We start from the raw sequence: 18,312 nt of genomic DNA on the forward strand, positions 1-18,312 counted from the left end.
ATTTGAGGCATTTTACATTTCAAAAGCTCCTGATGAATGCGTAAGTGCTCTATCACTGGCACTCACTGATAAAGAAGTGTTGTACCTTGAGAAGAACCTGGTGAATGCATTGTAATGGCTTGTTATGGTGCTTATCGACTTCATTGCCCATTTAGTTCTCTCTTACGTGGCGCATTTGTTTATGTGCCTGTCTGTGCATTAATTTGAGCATATGATGGCCTCTTTGCATGCTTTCCTGAATAAAGCTTGTCAGTTGAAGTCTAGCGCTCTGTCCTGTCTCACCGCTTTTTTCCATTAGTCTTGTTTGTGTTAGTAACTATGTCACAGAAACTGCATCAACACCAACTAGCCCAACTTTCTGTGTTAATATATTGGGTGTTTTATTTTAACGCTAACAGAATTTTTAAAAATTGCCTGTGGCATTTAACACAAATGTACTTATTGAGCTGGAATAGTTGAAGAGGTATACATTACTCACACTAAAAATCAATATACAGAATTAAGTAATTAACAAAATTTTACTAATTAACTTTCCAACTAATTATTTTAGTGCACATATTGCAATACACAAATTTAAGCCAGTGATTTCACAAAGCACATCCACTTGGAGCAAATTTTGAAACTAGCCCCAATTTTAGATAAGTGCAGTAAAGCTTGCCTTAAAAATGCACTATTGTTCCACTTACTCTTTTAACAAAACAAAATGCCTTTTTACGCATTGAAGCTTAGAAATTACTGAAACACCAACCCATTTCCAATGGCTTAGCGGCTATGGTGTTGCGCTGTTAAGCACAAGGTCATGGGATCAAATGCCGGCCACGGCGACCACATTTCGATGGGGGAGAAATGCAAAAATGCCCTTGTCCTGTGCATTGGGGGCACGTTAATGAACCCCAGGTGGTCAAAATTAATCCGGAGTCCCTTCACTACAGCGTGCCTCATAATCACATTGTGGTTTTAGCACGTAAAACTCCAGAATTTCATTCATTTCACCAATGCATTTCATCGCAAACTTTGGGAATGCATATCTCGAAACTGGTGTCATCCTCAGAATTCGTTAGAAGTGTATATGGGTTTAAAAGTCACCGCTACAATTCGTAAATTGCAAAATGTGGTGTACAGTAATTAGCTTAAAAGTTGAGTAGCAAAAATGTACTAATTAGTGAAATATTCACTTTCATTTTTTGTGCAAATAATATCTGCGTCTCAGAGTAATCTAGCTAAAAAAGTAAAATTGTGCTACATGTCACGGATGATTTTTTAAAATTCTGTTTCGAATAAGATAGAACGCCCCGTATAGCGCAAAGTTATGTTAGCCTTCTACATGAGTGTCTCATTAATTTCTCACTGACAGGCAGCAGACGGTGGCAGGTAATTGTGTCCTGTTCCACGTTTCTCAGCAGTGACTGGCTCAGAGAGTGGAACTAAATGTATTTTTCTGCTTTCAATACAGAGAACATCAAGAAAGGAAATAAAATATAGCTAAATTGTAATGGGTGCATAGTGGTCATAGTTTTGCATTATGCCATAGAAATAGCCTAATTTTATGCAGTGCTCATACCACAATGTCGCAAGCATTCCTTATGCAATTTTCCATTAAAAAAGGCCTATGGATGGTCCTTTTCTCACAACAGCTAACACCATTGAGAACGTATATAGCCTCACAAATATTTTACTGAAAGTTAACATACAAAGCTACAACTACAGATCTATTGCGTAAGAAGAATGTAGGCCAGTTATAATTAGTTCGGCATAGTGCCTTTTTCCAACAAGACACCATGACACTGACCAAAATTAACGCACATCTCGGGATCTGCACACCACACGGAAGTCTGATGTGAGCCCCTTGATACGAGCACTAAAATACAGTGCTCTGAGGGTTCCAAAGCAACTGTTTCGCGGCTAATAGGATAGTCTGCAATTGTCGAGTACAAGTTCCTGGATAAAAAACGCTATAACATGCCTCCAAAACCACATGATAAGACATCTGACTGCAAGCTGGGCAAGTGCTACCGAGGCGAAGCGGTGTCACATAGTCCAACTCTCAACAGAAAAACATTGTCAGCACCAACAGTTCCAGCGGTGGCCCTTGTGTCCAATAATGTGTACTATGATTACCAGAGCCTGTGCAGAGAAAAGGCCAACACAAGAGGTTGGTGTTTACTGGCTGCTTGAAGCATCTGCCAACTTGGCTAGAAATAGCAATTCCTGCAACCTACATCCCCAATAAAAGAATGCCTCCTGTGGCAGGCAATGTAGCTGTTTCACAGAAGGAGCTGCGACTGTGCCTTTTTTTTTTCTAGGCTGGTTGGTAATTTATTATTTCTTGTTATGTCTCGTGTAGTGGAAGATAGAACACTGGACTCTTGTTAACGAGGGTTAGCTGGGTTTATTAAAGGGACTGACAACCAATTTTCATGGTACCCATTTTCTTTAGTGCAATGGAAAGCTTACCGATCAGAGTGTTTGATCATGAAGTGCTAATGCAGAAAACGGCATGGAAAATTTTTTATCAGGATTTTTCAATCTGCAGTGAGAATATACATAGTCATTCACTAGAAGCATGTTGAAAACTGTGATAGGTGAGCACGATAGTGGTTATACACTGGCATTAGTGGGAGGCAGACAAGTGTGGCCGTGCTGTATAAAAGTACAATTTTGTTCATCAAGTCTATGTTTCAGCGATTCGTGTTTTCCGAATTGTTAAATGATTTCTGTGATCATAGCTATGTATTTTCGTGGCTTCCTTTCCAACTGCTTTGGTGTTTAACTAGCCAAAACGAAACCGATCGGATCGAAAACAAAATGACGCCTTTACACGTGATACGAAGTTCAGCGTGTTGCCATAGCCACACATGTGTTTTTGATTTCCGAAGCACAGAATAATACGCGAGTGTCTAATAATATACCAACTGCTATTCTAGACAATAATTATGATGTACTTAATAACAGTCGACTTACGTACAGTAATCTCATAGACTACATCCGAAGTATCAAGATTTCACTGCCAGGTCTTGCCACTTACTGGTTTTTGAGACTTTCTTTGCCAATTTAAAATTATAATTTCTACTGAAATCGGAAACAGCGTGCTGGATTCTATCACTATAAATCATGGTCATTTCATTTCCATTGTAGTACACAGTACTCATAGAGCTCCGCAGTGGAAGAAGAGACTGGACTAGCACTATCAGGCATATAGGCTCAACGATGGTAGCCACGACATCAATGCAGTCATCTGTTCTAACAAATGGCAATTCTTTTGTGGGCCTTCTGTTCCTACAAGTTGGTGACCTGGACGTGATACCACATCACAACTGTATACATACGTCTACCAAGTTTCTTCGCGATACCCTGGAACCGGCCGCCGACCAACAACGTCTCGAAGAAAATGGAATGTCTTCCATCGCTGCACTGAAACTTCCAGATTTCAGGCCCTCAGGCTGTCAACTCTGGTCCGTCCACATCAAGGTGCAGTTTCGCCGTCACCGACTCACATCTCACGCAGTCAAGTATGACAACATCATGAGTGCGCTTAACCTGAACAGTGCAGCTTTGGTCCGCGACATTTTGCTAGCTCCTCCACCTAATGATCAGTACGATACCCTTAAGCGGGAGTTACTATGACGCACCACTGACTCGTGAGTCACGACGGATTCAACAGCTCCTCCCATCGGAGGAACTTGGTGACAAAAAACTAACTGAGCTGCTTCGCCGCATGACACAACTCCTGGGAACCAGTCCATCATCAACAGACTCTAAAATCCTTCGGGAGCTCTTCTTTCAGCGTCATCATGCGTACCAAACCAGGTACGCATGATTTTATAAGCATCACCTACTACAACGTCTGTCGAGGGCTTAGTGACGATGGCAGACCAGATTATGGATTCTTTCCATCCTGTGATATCCACTGTTGACTGTTGTAATGCGCTCATTGTGATGCAACCCCAGTTACAGCAGCACTTTGACGAACCCGACAGTTCAAGGACGGCACTGCCGTCCGCCTTGCAACTTTTGGGAAACGGTCGAGTTAGTCACTGATGGTGGCTAGTGCTACTGGCTCTACATCAAGCCGTCTTTTCTACGTCACCGACCGTGTTATGAAAGTTTGCTATCTTGTAGACCTTGGTGCAGAAATCTGTGTCATTCCCCCTACTTTTCAAGACTGCAGAAGACATCGCCATGACGCATCTTTTCTCACTACCATCAACGGTTCCAACATTAAAACGTACGGCCAGAAATCTGTCAGTCTTGACCTTGGTCTGCAACGCCCTTTTCGATGGCATACCCGACATCTGCAGGCCGATCATCAGTGCTGATTTTCTGTGGAAGTTTAACCTTCTTGTCGACCTTCACAACTGCTGCCTTCTTGACTCCTCAACAAACCTGTCCGTACAAGGTATCACCACCTCTGCACCACCTTTGTGTCTCGTACAAGCACACACACCCAGGTACCGAAACCATGATACACCATCCTGCTGGAATTTCCAGAGCAGTTCGAACCCCCCTCGCCAAATCGTCCAATAGTGCACAATGTCACACACCACATTGTGACTAAAGGACCACCAGTATATGCCCAACCTCACTGCTTAGCACCAGACTGTCTGAAGATTGCAAAGCAAGAACTTGAACAAATGCTCAAGTTGGGCTTCGTTCATCCTTCCGCTAGCCCTTGGTCATCTGCTTTACACATGGTGCCCAAGAAGATGGGTGATTGGCAACAATGTGACAATTCCCGATAGGTGCCCTATACCTCACATCCACGATTTCACCTCATTGCTTCATGTGTGCTGCATATTTAGCAAGGTTGATCTAGTAAAAGCCTACCATCAGATCCCTGTCGAGCCTTTCAACATTCCTAAAACCGCAATCATTACTCCTTTTGGCATGTTTGAATATGTGCATATGCCATTCGGACTCCGTAATGCCGCTCAAACATTCCAGCGGTTCGACAATCAAGTACTCCGTGGCCCGACTTGTTTCTTCTTCTTTTTTTTTTTATTGCGACAGCGTGCCTTCTAGCAAAAAGAAATATTTAAACAAGTAGATACACTCCGGATTCGCGGAGGAAGTCCAGCAATGTCCGGTGGTGGGGCCCCAAGATCCAACTTTCTACGTCTGGCGGCTGATCTGGGGGTGGTCCACATCGAAGCAGGTGTTTCTGGCGGAGGGCATGTAGAGAAGGGCAAGTCCAGAGGACGTGCCCAGTGTCCACCTCGCAGACAGAAGCGGGACAGAAGGGGCAGGAATCGCTCATGGAGGCACGGTACTGTGCCGACCACGATTAGGTTAGCGTAGGGGTGAGGGCGACACGGAGGCGTAACCTTCGTAACAAGACCTCTTCCCAGCGCGTTAGGCCGCCAGGGAGGTCGGTGCCACACGGTGGGAGAAGTGCTCACGTGGCGCGCCGAAGGTGTTCTTTTTCTGCGAGGAGCCTTGTCTCCGGAGAGGTGGGGGCCAGTTGAAGTGGACGCGAAGGTTTGTTATGGCTCGCTGCATCCACTAGGGCTTGTGTGGGATGCGCATTGCGACATATACATTGTACACGTACTGTAACGGATAATTTCTCCACTGTGTCCTGAATCTCCTGTGCCAAAATGTCAGAATTCAGAACACGCCGCAGACAATGGATGGCAGCTGAGGAATCGGTGAAGATATCAATGTGTCTACTAGACGGCGGAAGCAGCGGACAGAGGATGAATATTGCGTCTCGGATTGCCAAGAGCTCCACCTGTGTCGACCGCCAGGCAGGGGAGCAAGCATACGAGCAGGTTGCGATTTCTGACAATACTTCAGGACAAGCGATAGCTGTGGTGACGTGATCATCACTCACACTAGCGTCGACATACGCTACATGTCTGCACGAAGAGCTTGCACTCGTAGCTGATGGGCTATTTGCTATTATACTCGACTCTCTAAGGTGGCCAATGGATCGTGTGTGTATGCGAGTCAGAGGCCAATTGTCCATAACTTGCTGATAAAGCCATGGTGGTCGTGGCGAGCAGGAATCGCAGGGCATCACTGAACCGTCTGCCATATACTTCTCAAGAGCTGCAGCTTCAGGGATATTATGGCACTTTGCGGAACAAGCTTGGCGACGCTCGTGGACCAGTTTGTCTAGTGTATTTAATTGCGCTTCGGCCTGGAGTGCGTGAATGGGCGTAATTTGTGGGAGGCCCGTAATAACCCGCATTGCTGCTCGATTGATAGATTCCAAGCGGTCCCACTCTGCTCGTGTCATGTGGTGAAACTGGGCTTGGTATATCAATCTTGGCTGTAGCACAGTACATATGAGGAGGCGGGCAATGGTTGCTTGGTCTGTTTAGACGACATTCTTGTATTGAGTTGCTCTACTATGGAACACGAATCTGACCTACATAAGGTGTTTGAACGCCTCCGTCAATATGGCCTGGTTGTAAACATCTCGAAGCGTGAGTTCGGCATTGCTTCTCTCGATTTCCTGGGCTATCGAGTAGACGAGCATGGCATCCAACCCGTCCCATCCCATTATCAAGCTGTTAAAGATTTCCCACGTCTGTCTTCCACCAAGCAATTACAGGCATTTCTGGGCCTCATCAATTATTATTGCCGTTTCATTCTTCATTGTGCTTCAATTTTGCAGCCTCTGCACATTATACTCTCTGGCACACCACGAGCTAGCACCTATATCGTGGACTAATGCTGCCGAATCTGCTTTTATCTCTGCTATGAACGCCCTTGCTACCACTACTCTACTGGCACACCCGCAACCAGATGCTCCAACATCCGCTATGGTAGACGCCTCTGACAAAGCTGTTGGCGCCATGTTTCAACAACTGGCTGGCAAGACATGGCAGCCTATATCTTTGATTTCAAGAAAGCTGACACCACAAGAAACCCACTACAGCACTTTCGGTCATGAATTGCTAGGACTCTACCTCGCAGTTCGCCACTTCTGTCACAACCTCGAAGGGCATCAGTTCTTTATTCTCACTGACCACAAACCACTCATTTATGCTATTACCTCCAACTCCCCACAAAATTTGCCAGCTTGCATGTATCTCCGAATTCACTACTGATATTTGGCATATCAGTAGTGCCGATAATCCCGTTGCTGATGCTCTATCACGGATTCAATAAATGCAAGCCAAGGAAATCGTTCCCGCATTGACTTGATCCGCCTCGCTACCGCTCAACACACAGACCGTGAACTTCAAGCACTCCAGACTGTTAACGATTCTCTGCGCTTCGAAGATGTCTTACTGCTTGGCTGCAACGTCACAGTGATACGCGACATGTGTACGGGTCATCCTCGACCGTACGTTCCACAACAATTTCGGCAGCAACTTTTTGATGCACTACACTCCTTATCACACCCTTGAGTCTGATCCACACAACGTCTGGTCACTTCCCACTATCTGTGGCCACGTATGAACGCTGACGTCTGTTGCTGGGCTCGGGCATGCATACAGTGCCAGCGCGCCAAGGTCAGTCGACACACTATGAGCGCACCTGGTCATTTTCCACCACCAGACATTCGTTTCGGCCACGTTCACATCAATATCATTGGTCTGCTGCCCCCGTCCTCAAGCCAACGATACATACTCACTTGTATTGACCGCTTCACACGCTGGCCTGAAGCAATGCCACTCTTTCACATTACTGCAGAGTCTGTAGCCCAGGTCATCTTAAATACCTGGATTTCTCGTTACGGCATACCACACACTATAACGACAGACAGAGGAAGACAATTCGACTCGTCCCTCTTTCAAGCTCTCTCCCATCTTCGGGATGTAACGCACATACGTACGACAGCTTATCACCCAGGTTCCAATGGCAAGGTAGAACGCTTCCTTTGTCAACTAAAAGCAGCTGCCCACGACTCTATGATTCCATGGACAGAGCACCTGCCTTTGTTTCTACTAGGTCTTCGCACAGCTCTGAAAGCAGACGCACAGTGTTCCTCAGCAGCACTCGTTTTCGGCACAACACTTTCGGCACAACACAACACGAGTTCTTCGCCTCGGAACTGTAATCTGCTGACCTACAATCCTACGCCGACTGCCTTCGCATTAAATTGGCCACTGCTATACCACCGCCGCCTCGTAACGAGCGCAGCAATGTTTACATGAGCCTATCATTACTTCATAGCAGTCACATATTTATTCGTCACGACGCTACTTGCGTTCCTTTGCAAGCTCCTTACGACAGTCCCTTCAATGTCCTCAAGCGTGGCGCCAAGTTTTTCACACTTCTTCTCAACGAATGCTAAGAGACAATTTCCATTGACCACTTGAAACCAGCTCATCTAGACTCTGGCAGTGCCATCTCCACAACTTAAAACCACTCAACGGCAGTGCCTTCATTGCTAGGGAGGGAGCCATGTAGTGGACAGTACTCATAGAGCACCGCGGTGGAAAAAGAAGAGACTGGACTAGTGCCATCAGGCATATAGGCTTGACGATGGTAGCCGGGACATCAATGCAGTCATCTGTTTAATAAATGGCAATTCTTTGTGGGCCTTCTGTTCCTACACCATCAACGTCTCACAACACATTCTGACCAGTTGTCAGTCCCTTTAAGCATGGGTTAAACAGGAATGAGTGTGGTTACATGGAGCTGCAGAGATGCAGAATAGAGTTGAGAGACGGGGCAGCTCATGAGTAGGAGAGGACCGGGAGGGCCAGATGCAACTCGATACTTTGTGTGCTCCAAACAAGTTCATAGAGGAGAAGGGTTGCCAGAACAGAGGGAGCTGAGGATTCAGAAGGGGAATGAGGCCATCATGTAACAATGTACAGGATGGTGGTACCATCTCTTGATCCTTCTAGTAAAATCCTTCCTTTCTTGAAGATAACCATTCAATGAACAACAAAATCCTCAAACCTCCTGGCAAGTTATGTGGTTCTTCAAGGTCTGACGAGAGTATGGTTTGTCTAATGTGTTGCGCTGGTTGCCTGTTCTGGTTGCGTTGCAGTGTCTGACTGTTGTGTTGGTTGCTAGAGGTACCCACAGAAGGGCTTCATCTGATGAATACTCGATCCTTCGCAGGATGCTGTCGACAACTTGAACTTCATATGATCTTTTATCAATTCCCTTAGTTATTTTCCCTGTGACCCATGTCCCACCTTTCAATGGCCGAACTGCAACACTTCGACCTTCACTTAGGCTCTGCAATTCGTTATGTCTCGTATAGTGGATGATAAAACACTGAACTTTTGTCAACGGAGGTTAACTGGGTTTATTAAGCATGCGGTATACAGGAATGGGTGTGGCTGCATGGAGATATAGAGTGTTCAGAGAGGGGGCAGCCGACAAGGAGGAGAGGAGCAGGGTTGCCACCAATTCCCTTTAATTCTGCATTCATTCCTGGCCAAAAGACGCATTCACGAGCATGTCATAGAGAGCGCTCAATCCCAACATGAGATGAGTGGAGTGTTGCTTTGATCTCACCACGCAGAGACATTGGAACAATTAGATAAAATCCCTTGAAAGTTAGGTTGTCTTTAACTGTGAGCTCATTTTTGGCTGTGAAGTACACATGCATATTTAGAGGTATCTGAAGCTTATGTTGTGGCCTACCTGACAAGATGATTGCTTTCAACCTTTGCAGTGATTCACCATCCTCAGTCGCAGACTTCATCTTCTCTAGGGTTTCTTTTCTCACAGGAAGGTAGTGCACAATGTCGATGTTTTCAAGTTCTTCTTCATTGCTTTCGTTGGTAAGGAATGCACGAGACATCGTAATGGCCAAAGTAATTCTTTGCCTGGTCTGTGCTCGATGACGATGCATCTTTGCTTCTGAAGAATCATGCCTTGTAGTTGTCTTGGAACTTGATCCAATTGTTTCTTCAGGATAACTTGAAGTGGCTTGTGATCACTGACGATCTTTGTTTCTTTTCAGTATGTGTACTGGTGGAACTTGTTTAGTGCAAAGACGATGGCCAACACTTCCTTTTCACTTTGTGCATAATGCATTTCTGTCAGTGTAACTGCTCTGCTGGCAAATGGGAGTGGCTGTCCATTTTGAAGGAGAGGTGCTCTGAATCCAAAATCGCATGCATCACACTGAATTTCTAATTGCATTTGGGAGTCAAAGTAGGCCAGAATTGGAGCACTTGTCACAATGTCTTTAGCCTTTTGAAATGTTTCTTTTTGCAGTTTTCTACACTGCCATGGTGCATCCTTGACAGTGAGTTTCCTCAATGGCTCTAATGAACTAGAAATTTTCAGCAAGAATCTGGAGAGAATTTAATTAAATTCTGGGGTTTTACGTGCCAAAACCACGATTTCATTATGAGACACAGTAGTGGGGGACTCCGGATTATTTTTGACCACCAGGGGGTCTTTAACATGCCCCCAATGTGCAGGACACAGGCGTTTTTGCATTGCACTTGCATTGAAATGCAGCCACCGCAGCCGGAAGGAATCTGGACAGGTAGCTTATCATTCCGCAGAAGCGTTGCACTCATTGGACATCAATTGGTTTTGGCATCTCTTTGATTTCCTTGACTTTATATGGATCAACCTTTAGTTCTTTTGTCAGCACATGTCCTAGGAAGACAGTTGATAAGGCTTAAAGCTGCACTTTTTCTTTGTTTTGACAGATTCCAATTTGTCAGCATCTCTGGAGTAGGCTGTCTGATTTGCTGTCATGGTCTTCGACAGCATTTTCTTAATTTTCGCTCATTCCAAAAACAAGAGTGTTGTGCGAAATGCAGAGAACTCCACGAAGTCCTTCTCGTGCCACTTGCAGTCTTTTCTGGAAATTTTCGCTGTTTACCACAAAGTCCTAACAGCAGGCAGAGCTATCAGTAACAACCTTTTGGTGTTCAAAATGTGGCCATAAAGCTTGATTGATCATCCAGGGAACATTGCCAGTAGGCTTCTTGCAAGTCTAGTTATGAGAATATTTTAGCTTTAGCAAGATCGGGTAGAACATCATCACGAATGGGCAATGTGTGGCATACTTGTTCGAGAGCCTTGTGGAGTGCTTGTGGCTCAGTGCATTTCTGCATTTCACCTATTGCCTACAAGAAAGATAGTTCAGCAGAATGCGTTGGCGGGCTAGTTGGTGTGAATCCATGAATACTTTGTTTAGCGCAAAACAACAGACACAAGAAAGACGAAAGCGCCTTGTCCTGTCGTCTTTCTTGTGTCTGTTGTTTTGAGCTAAACAAAGAATTCATGGCTACAAGAAGATGCACCACTTTTCTCCTAGAGTCCTCATGTCTCCTACCTAAAAAGGAAACTAGTCATGATAATGCACGTGCTCAGATTTCTTACAGGAAAATCATGGGGTGCATCTGTGAGTGTGATGCTCCAACTCTATAAAGCACTGTTCCTGGGTCTCCTACACTATAGCTTATTTGTACTGGATGAGTCCGGTAAGACCAACATCCGTGCCCTCCAGTCTGTGCAAGCTCAAGCTCTGCGACTTTGTCTTGGCCTTCCCATGTGTGCATCCACGGCAGCAATAATACCCATCATTGCGCATGATCACCCCATCATCATCATCATCGTCATCCTCCTCCTCATCATCGTCATCATGTTCTAAGTCCACTGCAGAACGAAGGCCTCTCTCTGTGATCCCCAATTACCCCTGTCCTGCGCCAACCGATTCCAACTAGTGCCTGCGAATTTCTTAATTTCGTTGCTCCACCTTGTCTTCTGCCGTCCTCGATTGCGTTTCCCTTCTCTTGGTATCCATTCTGTAACCCTAACGGTCCAATGGTTATCTAACCGGCGCATTACATGACCTGCCCAGCTCCATTTTTTTCTCTTAATGTCAATTACAATATCAGCTACACCTGTTTGCTCTCTGATCCAAACCGCTCTCTTCCTGTCTCTTAACGTAATGCCTAGCAATCTATGTTCCATTGCTCTTTACGCGGTCCTTAACTTGTTCTCAAGCCTCTATGTCAGTCTCCAAGTCTCTGCCCCGTATGTCAGCACTGATAAAATGCACTGACTGTACCTTCCTTTTCAATGATAATGGTAAGCTTCCAGTCAGGAGCTGACAATGTCTGCCGTATGCGATCCAACCCATTTTTATTCTTCTATGAATTTCCTTCTCATGATCAGGGTTCCCTGTGATTAATTGACCTAGGTAAACATACTCCTTCGCAGACTCTAGAGACTGACTGGCGATCCTGAACTCTTGTTCCTTTGCCTGGTAATTCATCATTATCTTTGTCTTCTGCATATTAATCTTCAACACCTCTCTTACACTCTCTCTGTTAAGGTACTCAATCATTTCTTGTAATTCGTCTGCAATGTTGCTGGATAGAACAATGTCATCGGCAAACCAAAGGTTGCTGAGATATTCACCGTCGATGCTTACTCCTAAGCCTTCCCAGTTTAATAGCTTGAACACTTCTTCCAAACACGCAGTGAATATCATTGGAGAGATTATGTCTCCCTGTCTGACCCCTTTCTTTATAGGTATCTTCCTGCTTTTCTTGTGTAGAATTAAGGTAGCTGTGGAACCTTTGTAGATATTTTCCAAGATATTCACGTAAGCGGCATGTACTCCTTGATTACGTAATGCCTCTATGACTGGTACCTCTACTGAATCAAATGCATTTTTGTAATCTATGAAAGCTATACAGAGAGGCTTATTGTACTCTGCGGATTTCTCGATAACCTGATTAATGACATGGATGTGATCCATTGTAGAGTATCCCTTCCTGAAGCCAACCTGTTCACTTGGTTGACTAAAGTGCAATTTTGCCCTCATTCTATTGGAGATTACTTTGATAAATATTTTATATAATAGTGGGAGTAAGCTAATGGGCCTATAATTTTTCAATTCTTTAACGTCTCCCTTTTTGTGAATTAGTATAAAGTTGGCATTCTTCCAGTTCTCTGGGACCCTTGAAGTCGATAGACAGTTACTACAAAGAATTGCCAGTTTTTCAAGCATTAAGTCTCCTCCATCTTTGATTAAATCGACTGTTATTCCATCTTCTCGTGCGACTTTTCCCCGTTGAATGTGGCCCTTCTAACTTCATTGCTACTTATAGAAGAAGCCTCTGTAACCTCTTCATTACTACTTTGAATGGAGGTATCATGGCTGTTCTGGGTACTGTACAGGTCATTAAGAATTCTTTCGCTGCTTTGATACTGAACAGTATTTTCAACTTCTAAAAAAGTGAAACATAAATGTTCCGTGGAGTCTGTTTGATAACAAAAGGCTCACAAACATTATTTTGCACATAAGATGCTATTAAAAACTGGATGTCAGGTCAACTAACCCCCGTATTCAGAAATGCAACTTAAGTTGAAGCCCATGCTTGACTTGATCTAAGTGACGCTTATCGTGTAAGCGCCGAAGGAAACGCAGTGAGCGTCTTTGGGCACGTTAACGCCAGGCGTCATCTAAATCAAGTCAAGCATGGGCTTCAACTTAAGTTGCATTTCTGAATACGGGGGTAAGAAGCTTGTAAGAAACAAAGGAAAGGTTATTGTGTCTGGAGGACCACGACAATGACTGCAATGAAACAAAGGAACAGCAAGTCACCAGATGCATGTAAGAGAGCGTAGTACTCATTGAAGAAGCTAAGTTGAAGCATTGAAGGAGCCACAGTAGCCCACAACATTTTGGTGAGACTGGCCACATAATTTTGCTTCGCCTAAATTAACTATGCAAATTCGTTGGCTGCTTAAGGCAAGACATGCTTACCTAACGATTGGAAAAGATTCTGCATAAGTGATCTTCATGTGTTTGCTCAAGAACTGGTTTGTTTATACAAAGATTGTGGTTCTCCTACAGCAAAATCATTTGGAGGAGTCTCCACGAGCATCGGTTGTTCTCCTCAGACTTAAACGAGTGTTGCCCCTTATTGTATCCAAACGGAATGTTAATAGCCAGGCTGTAAATTTGAAGGTGTCAAAGGAACAGGGAAACAGCTGAATAAATTGTTTCTGTCGAACGAAGTGTTGTGCAGCTAATTTTAAAATGCCAGGGAACTGAGCTACTGATTGCCACTCAAAATGTAGTATGTATATGTTTCTTGCACATAGCTTGGATTTTTGGTCCTAGAAATCTTAGGAATCCCAGTACAATTACCTTTTCAGAAACATTTCATTTGTGTTCTCTACACCCTATACAGCTTCAACATGTTTATCATGAATGAACTAATTTAAAAATAATTTAATTAGTTTCAATGCATATTCAGTCACTATAAAAGAATACACAACTGGTAGCAACACACACAACACATATAGTTGATTGTATTCGCATGGAGCCCTCCTCCATTTATTTTTATTTACCTCTAACTGAAACAACCTGCATATTTTTTTGTGTGTGTCCTAGCAGGTTTTATATTATTTTGTTTAGTTCTTTCAGTCAAGTGGTAGACATTCTGGCCATACATTGTTGCCCAAGTAACCATATTCCAGCAAACTAAAAAGTGTTTCCATTCCATACCAATGGTTTCTTCTTCTCCACTGATGGGAACAGCCACGTTATTGAAGAAGCGAGTTCCTGTTGACCGAAACATGTGAAAATAACCACTCTGTCCATTGACCAGATAATGGAAACGAATACAGTAGTGTCTTGACTTGAAGAGAGATGGCTCAGGACCTGCAAAGGCAAGCAAGTTTCACAGGCATAAAAAAGAAAGGTCCTGTGAGATATCTGGCAAAACATGGTGTCAGGCACCATATAAATGAGAGCAAAATGGACAGTATTGGCTCACCTAGTTCCATTTTCTCAAGGTCCTCTAGGAACACTCTTTGGTATTTGGTAATGCGATCTGTTTGGTCATCATACCTGCAGAAATTGAGGCAAATATACTGCCACCTACTGTACAGGACTTCATGCCAGGGTCCATTAGCAGAGCAGAGAGATATTAAAAGGTATCTGAAATCATTTTTGTCAAACTTAAAAGAACACCAAAGAGAAAAATAATGAGCTGTATTAGTAAACTACTCTTCTAGAATAACAAAAAAGTAACTTTTATAATGAGGAGAGGCTTGGAAAATCAATGAAGACACAAAAACAAAAGATGTGGTATTCTCGAACTAGCTTGCCATGACAGTCATGGATTTTGACTGTGTGTACTCTGCCTTAGTTAATTTTTAAGGTGAAATAAATTGTATTCTAAAATGGTCAAATGCTGGAACTGCAAATTTAAGAAGCTTTATTGGGGCACAATGACCCAGGTATGAAAATACAGTTTGAAATCCATGATGTCATACTGACATACTGGCAGTAATGTTTCAGGGCAAAATTAAAAATGCTTTTTGAATAGCACACAAGCCTGCGCTGTTATACTCTGCCCATCATAGTGCTGAGCTTTTCTATCTACATAAGCTTGAGATCATGTTTGCGCCAATTAAACAGGGGTGCAACAGCTGAAATAGGATTTGGAGTCATTTTTGGAGCAGGAAAATCTAAATTTGGAGCAGGTTAGGCAAAAAAAGTTCCATATTGGAACACCAAATTCCAAATTTGGAAAGCTTAATAGAGAAAAAAGGTTACTTTTGGAACAGAAAACAAAAAGATATGAACTTCTACAGTATTGCAACTACTTAGAATACACAGCTATTTATTATAGCAACTATTTAGAATGCATCCCAGCAATATGACAGAGCTACAAACTATTAAACTTCAGTGTAATCATGCTTTAGCTTCTATGGACAAGGTCCCGCAAAAGTGACCAATAAATTCTGTGAAATTGCGCAAAGTGTGGTGAATTCGAACCAACCTGCAAAGCAGGTTGATCCAAATGCTTAGAATATTTATATGACTAAGCAAAGAAACATAAAGCATAGAAGAAGAAGGCGTGTATAAAAACTACAAACATTTTTAAAAATTTATACTCCAAAGTGCTTTTATACTTGAGGAGTGTCTGACAAGTCAAGAACATGACTAGTCAAAATTTATTTGTATACCGAACTGTTCTTCCACCTGAGCAGCATATGACTACACAAGATACATGTAAGACAAGACCAAACTGCTCTTACATATCACTATACGCTAACTAGCAGCTTATACATGACTAGTGCAGACGTTATTGACATGACATCAATGCTTCACCTTTTTCCACATTTTCTTTTCGAGTTCCTGAATTTTTTGAAGTGTCTGCTCGAAGCTTGCATTTCATTTCATCAAATGCACACGGCCACTTTCTACATTGCATCGAAGCATCGAAGAACATGTAGTAAGATCGGCTCCTGCTTTCAACATCGGTTTTGACCCTTTAATCAGAATGTACCCTTGGCTGGATTACATCAATCAACGCTTCACAACCAGAGGATCACGGCGACACCACCCGCTCGCAGTAACAGCTGTCTGGCTCGCTGTTATCTGAACCCGCCAGCGATACCGCCGCCCGGCCTGCTGCCGGCGGCCATCGCTGCTCGTCCAGTTTCGTGCTTTGATGGCCTCGCCGGAGCAGCCTGTGCTCCCTAACGATGTACCACTGCCCGATGACATGGACCCACAGGCTCCGGACAACCAGGCTGCCTCGTTTGCGCCGCTGACTTTAACGAAGAACTCGGCCGCCGCTGTTATACCTTCAAGGGTGCTGCTGCTGCCGGACAACAACCCCTTCGCCCCACTCATGGACCTAGAGGAACAGCATGGCATTGAAGGCAAGTCTGCGAATACTTTTTACCAAGCTCGCGTCATTTCCACCGCACTGAATGGAGAAAAACGTGCACGAGGCTCGCTCATGCTGACGCCCGAACGACAGTACACGAGTATATCCAGGGATTACCCCTGTGCGAGAGGCGCACGTCACATGCCTCCTGCTCCTGTTAGTCGCCAGGACGAAGAGGACAAATGGGTACTTGTTCGTTCTCGACGGACAAAGCAGAACCGTACGACGGACACGGCGAAGCCGAGCTCAGGTACCCCGCATAAACATCAACACACGATCATCCTTCGGCCTAAGCAGCCGTGCCGCATTATGGATGAGCAGTTCATACGGTTAGACAAAGTCATAACGCGCCACATTTCGGCACATCTCGGTCTCTCTAAGGAAGACCAAATACCAGAGTTCTCGGTTCACTACTTAAGTCAGAGCAATCAGCTCGCTGTCGACGCGTCCGCACCCGAGGTGCGCAACGCACTTCTCGCAATAGCGTCCCTGCCAATCCGTGGACAGCATGTGCCCTTTCAAGCATACGAAGCCATTGGTCCTAATCAAATCAGAGGCATTATTAGAAATGCTGGGACATGAATTCTGACAAACTAATGAACTCCTTGCATTGCCGCAAGTGCAAAATCCTGCAAGCACGCCCACTTGGTGACAAAGGTACTGCAATGGTTACATTTGAAGGTAACAGCCTACCCTACAAGGTCGGCCTGCGGTCATTTACTATCCGTGTCTTTCCGTACCGTGCACAAGTGGCCGTTTGTGACGTATGTCACAAGATCGGGCACCACAAGGAGCAATGCCCCAACACTTTGGCAGTGAGATGCTCTACATGCGGTCTGCGGCAACATGAAGCGGGAACACAGTGCCCGAACGCAGAACTGAAGTGCCGTAGCTGTGGTGGTTCTCACTTGGCTACAGCCACAAACTGTCCAAAAAGATGACAAATCAACAAGAAAATTGAACAAAAACACAAGCCGGCTGCCCAAAGGCCACGTAGGAAATGGCAGACAGAGGGGCGTCAGCACCGCTGTCCCGAGAGCGGAACTGAACAAAATTAATCTAGACCCATGCTAAAGGCAACGCGCCAGAATTTCTACACCGGGCCACCAGTATCCCCAGCTACACAGTCAGAAGCCAGCGGAAAAGCCACCTGCGTGGATGTAGTTAGACAAGCAAACGCGCACCTAACAATCAGTTCCAGCAATAGTACAGCGCTTCCCTCAACCTCAACATTCTCGTCCCCTGCGCTGCAACCACCCTCAGATGGAGTGGCGCAGCATACTCGCAGGGACCCAGCTCAGTTAACAGTGCTTACACCTCCCAGCGATAATCCATATCTTCCCCCCCAACGACACTTCACGATCTCGAGCGGCGTCTTGAAAATCGTATGGCGCAAATAGAGAAGTCCATCCATCAAAGCATCCAACAGCTTATTAACAGGGCCATAGAAACATGCGTCCACACCATCATGGAGTGTATCATGCTTTCCGGCACTCTCCCTTTTGGCACAACCTCTCCGACACCTGCAGGAGCACCAGCAATGCATACACCTTGGGTACCACCAAGCTTCATTGCTGCTGAAACAACACAGCCTCACCATGTCTAGCTCTTCAAATTCATCACCATGCGCAACTGTCCTGCAATGGAATTGTCGTTCTCTTCGTAACAAGAGGGCTGACATGATCACCCGGTTCTCCAGCAAGCGAGACAACACCAGTCCCTTGGT

The 18,312-nt window shown here is 44.6% G+C and overlaps 1 protein-coding gene across 2 annotated transcripts in view; it reads right to left on the reverse strand.

Moving 5' to 3' along the window:
* LOC135908771 (phosphatidylinositide phosphatase SAC2-like) overlaps positions 1 to 18,312 on the reverse strand; it is a 233,472-nt gene that overhangs the window by 33,114 nt on the left and 182,046 nt on the right. For both annotated transcript variants that reach the window (XM_065440613.1, XM_065440612.1), the window contains exons 15-16: positions 14,679 to 14,752; positions 14,408 to 14,563 (exon numbers count right to left, since the gene is read on the reverse strand). In XM_065440613.1, coding sequence (XP_065296685.1) covers positions 14,408 to 14,563; positions 14,679 to 14,752 — 230 coding nt within the window. The remainder of the gene's footprint in view (positions 1 to 14,407; positions 14,564 to 14,678; positions 14,753 to 18,312) is intronic.

Source organism: Dermacentor albipictus, chromosome 1 (genome assembly GCF_038994185.2).
Source record: "Dermacentor albipictus isolate Rhodes 1998 colony chromosome 1, USDA_Dalb.pri_finalv2, whole genome shotgun sequence".
Taxonomy (NCBI): Eukaryota; Metazoa; Arthropoda; class Arachnida; order Ixodida; family Ixodidae; genus Dermacentor; species Dermacentor albipictus.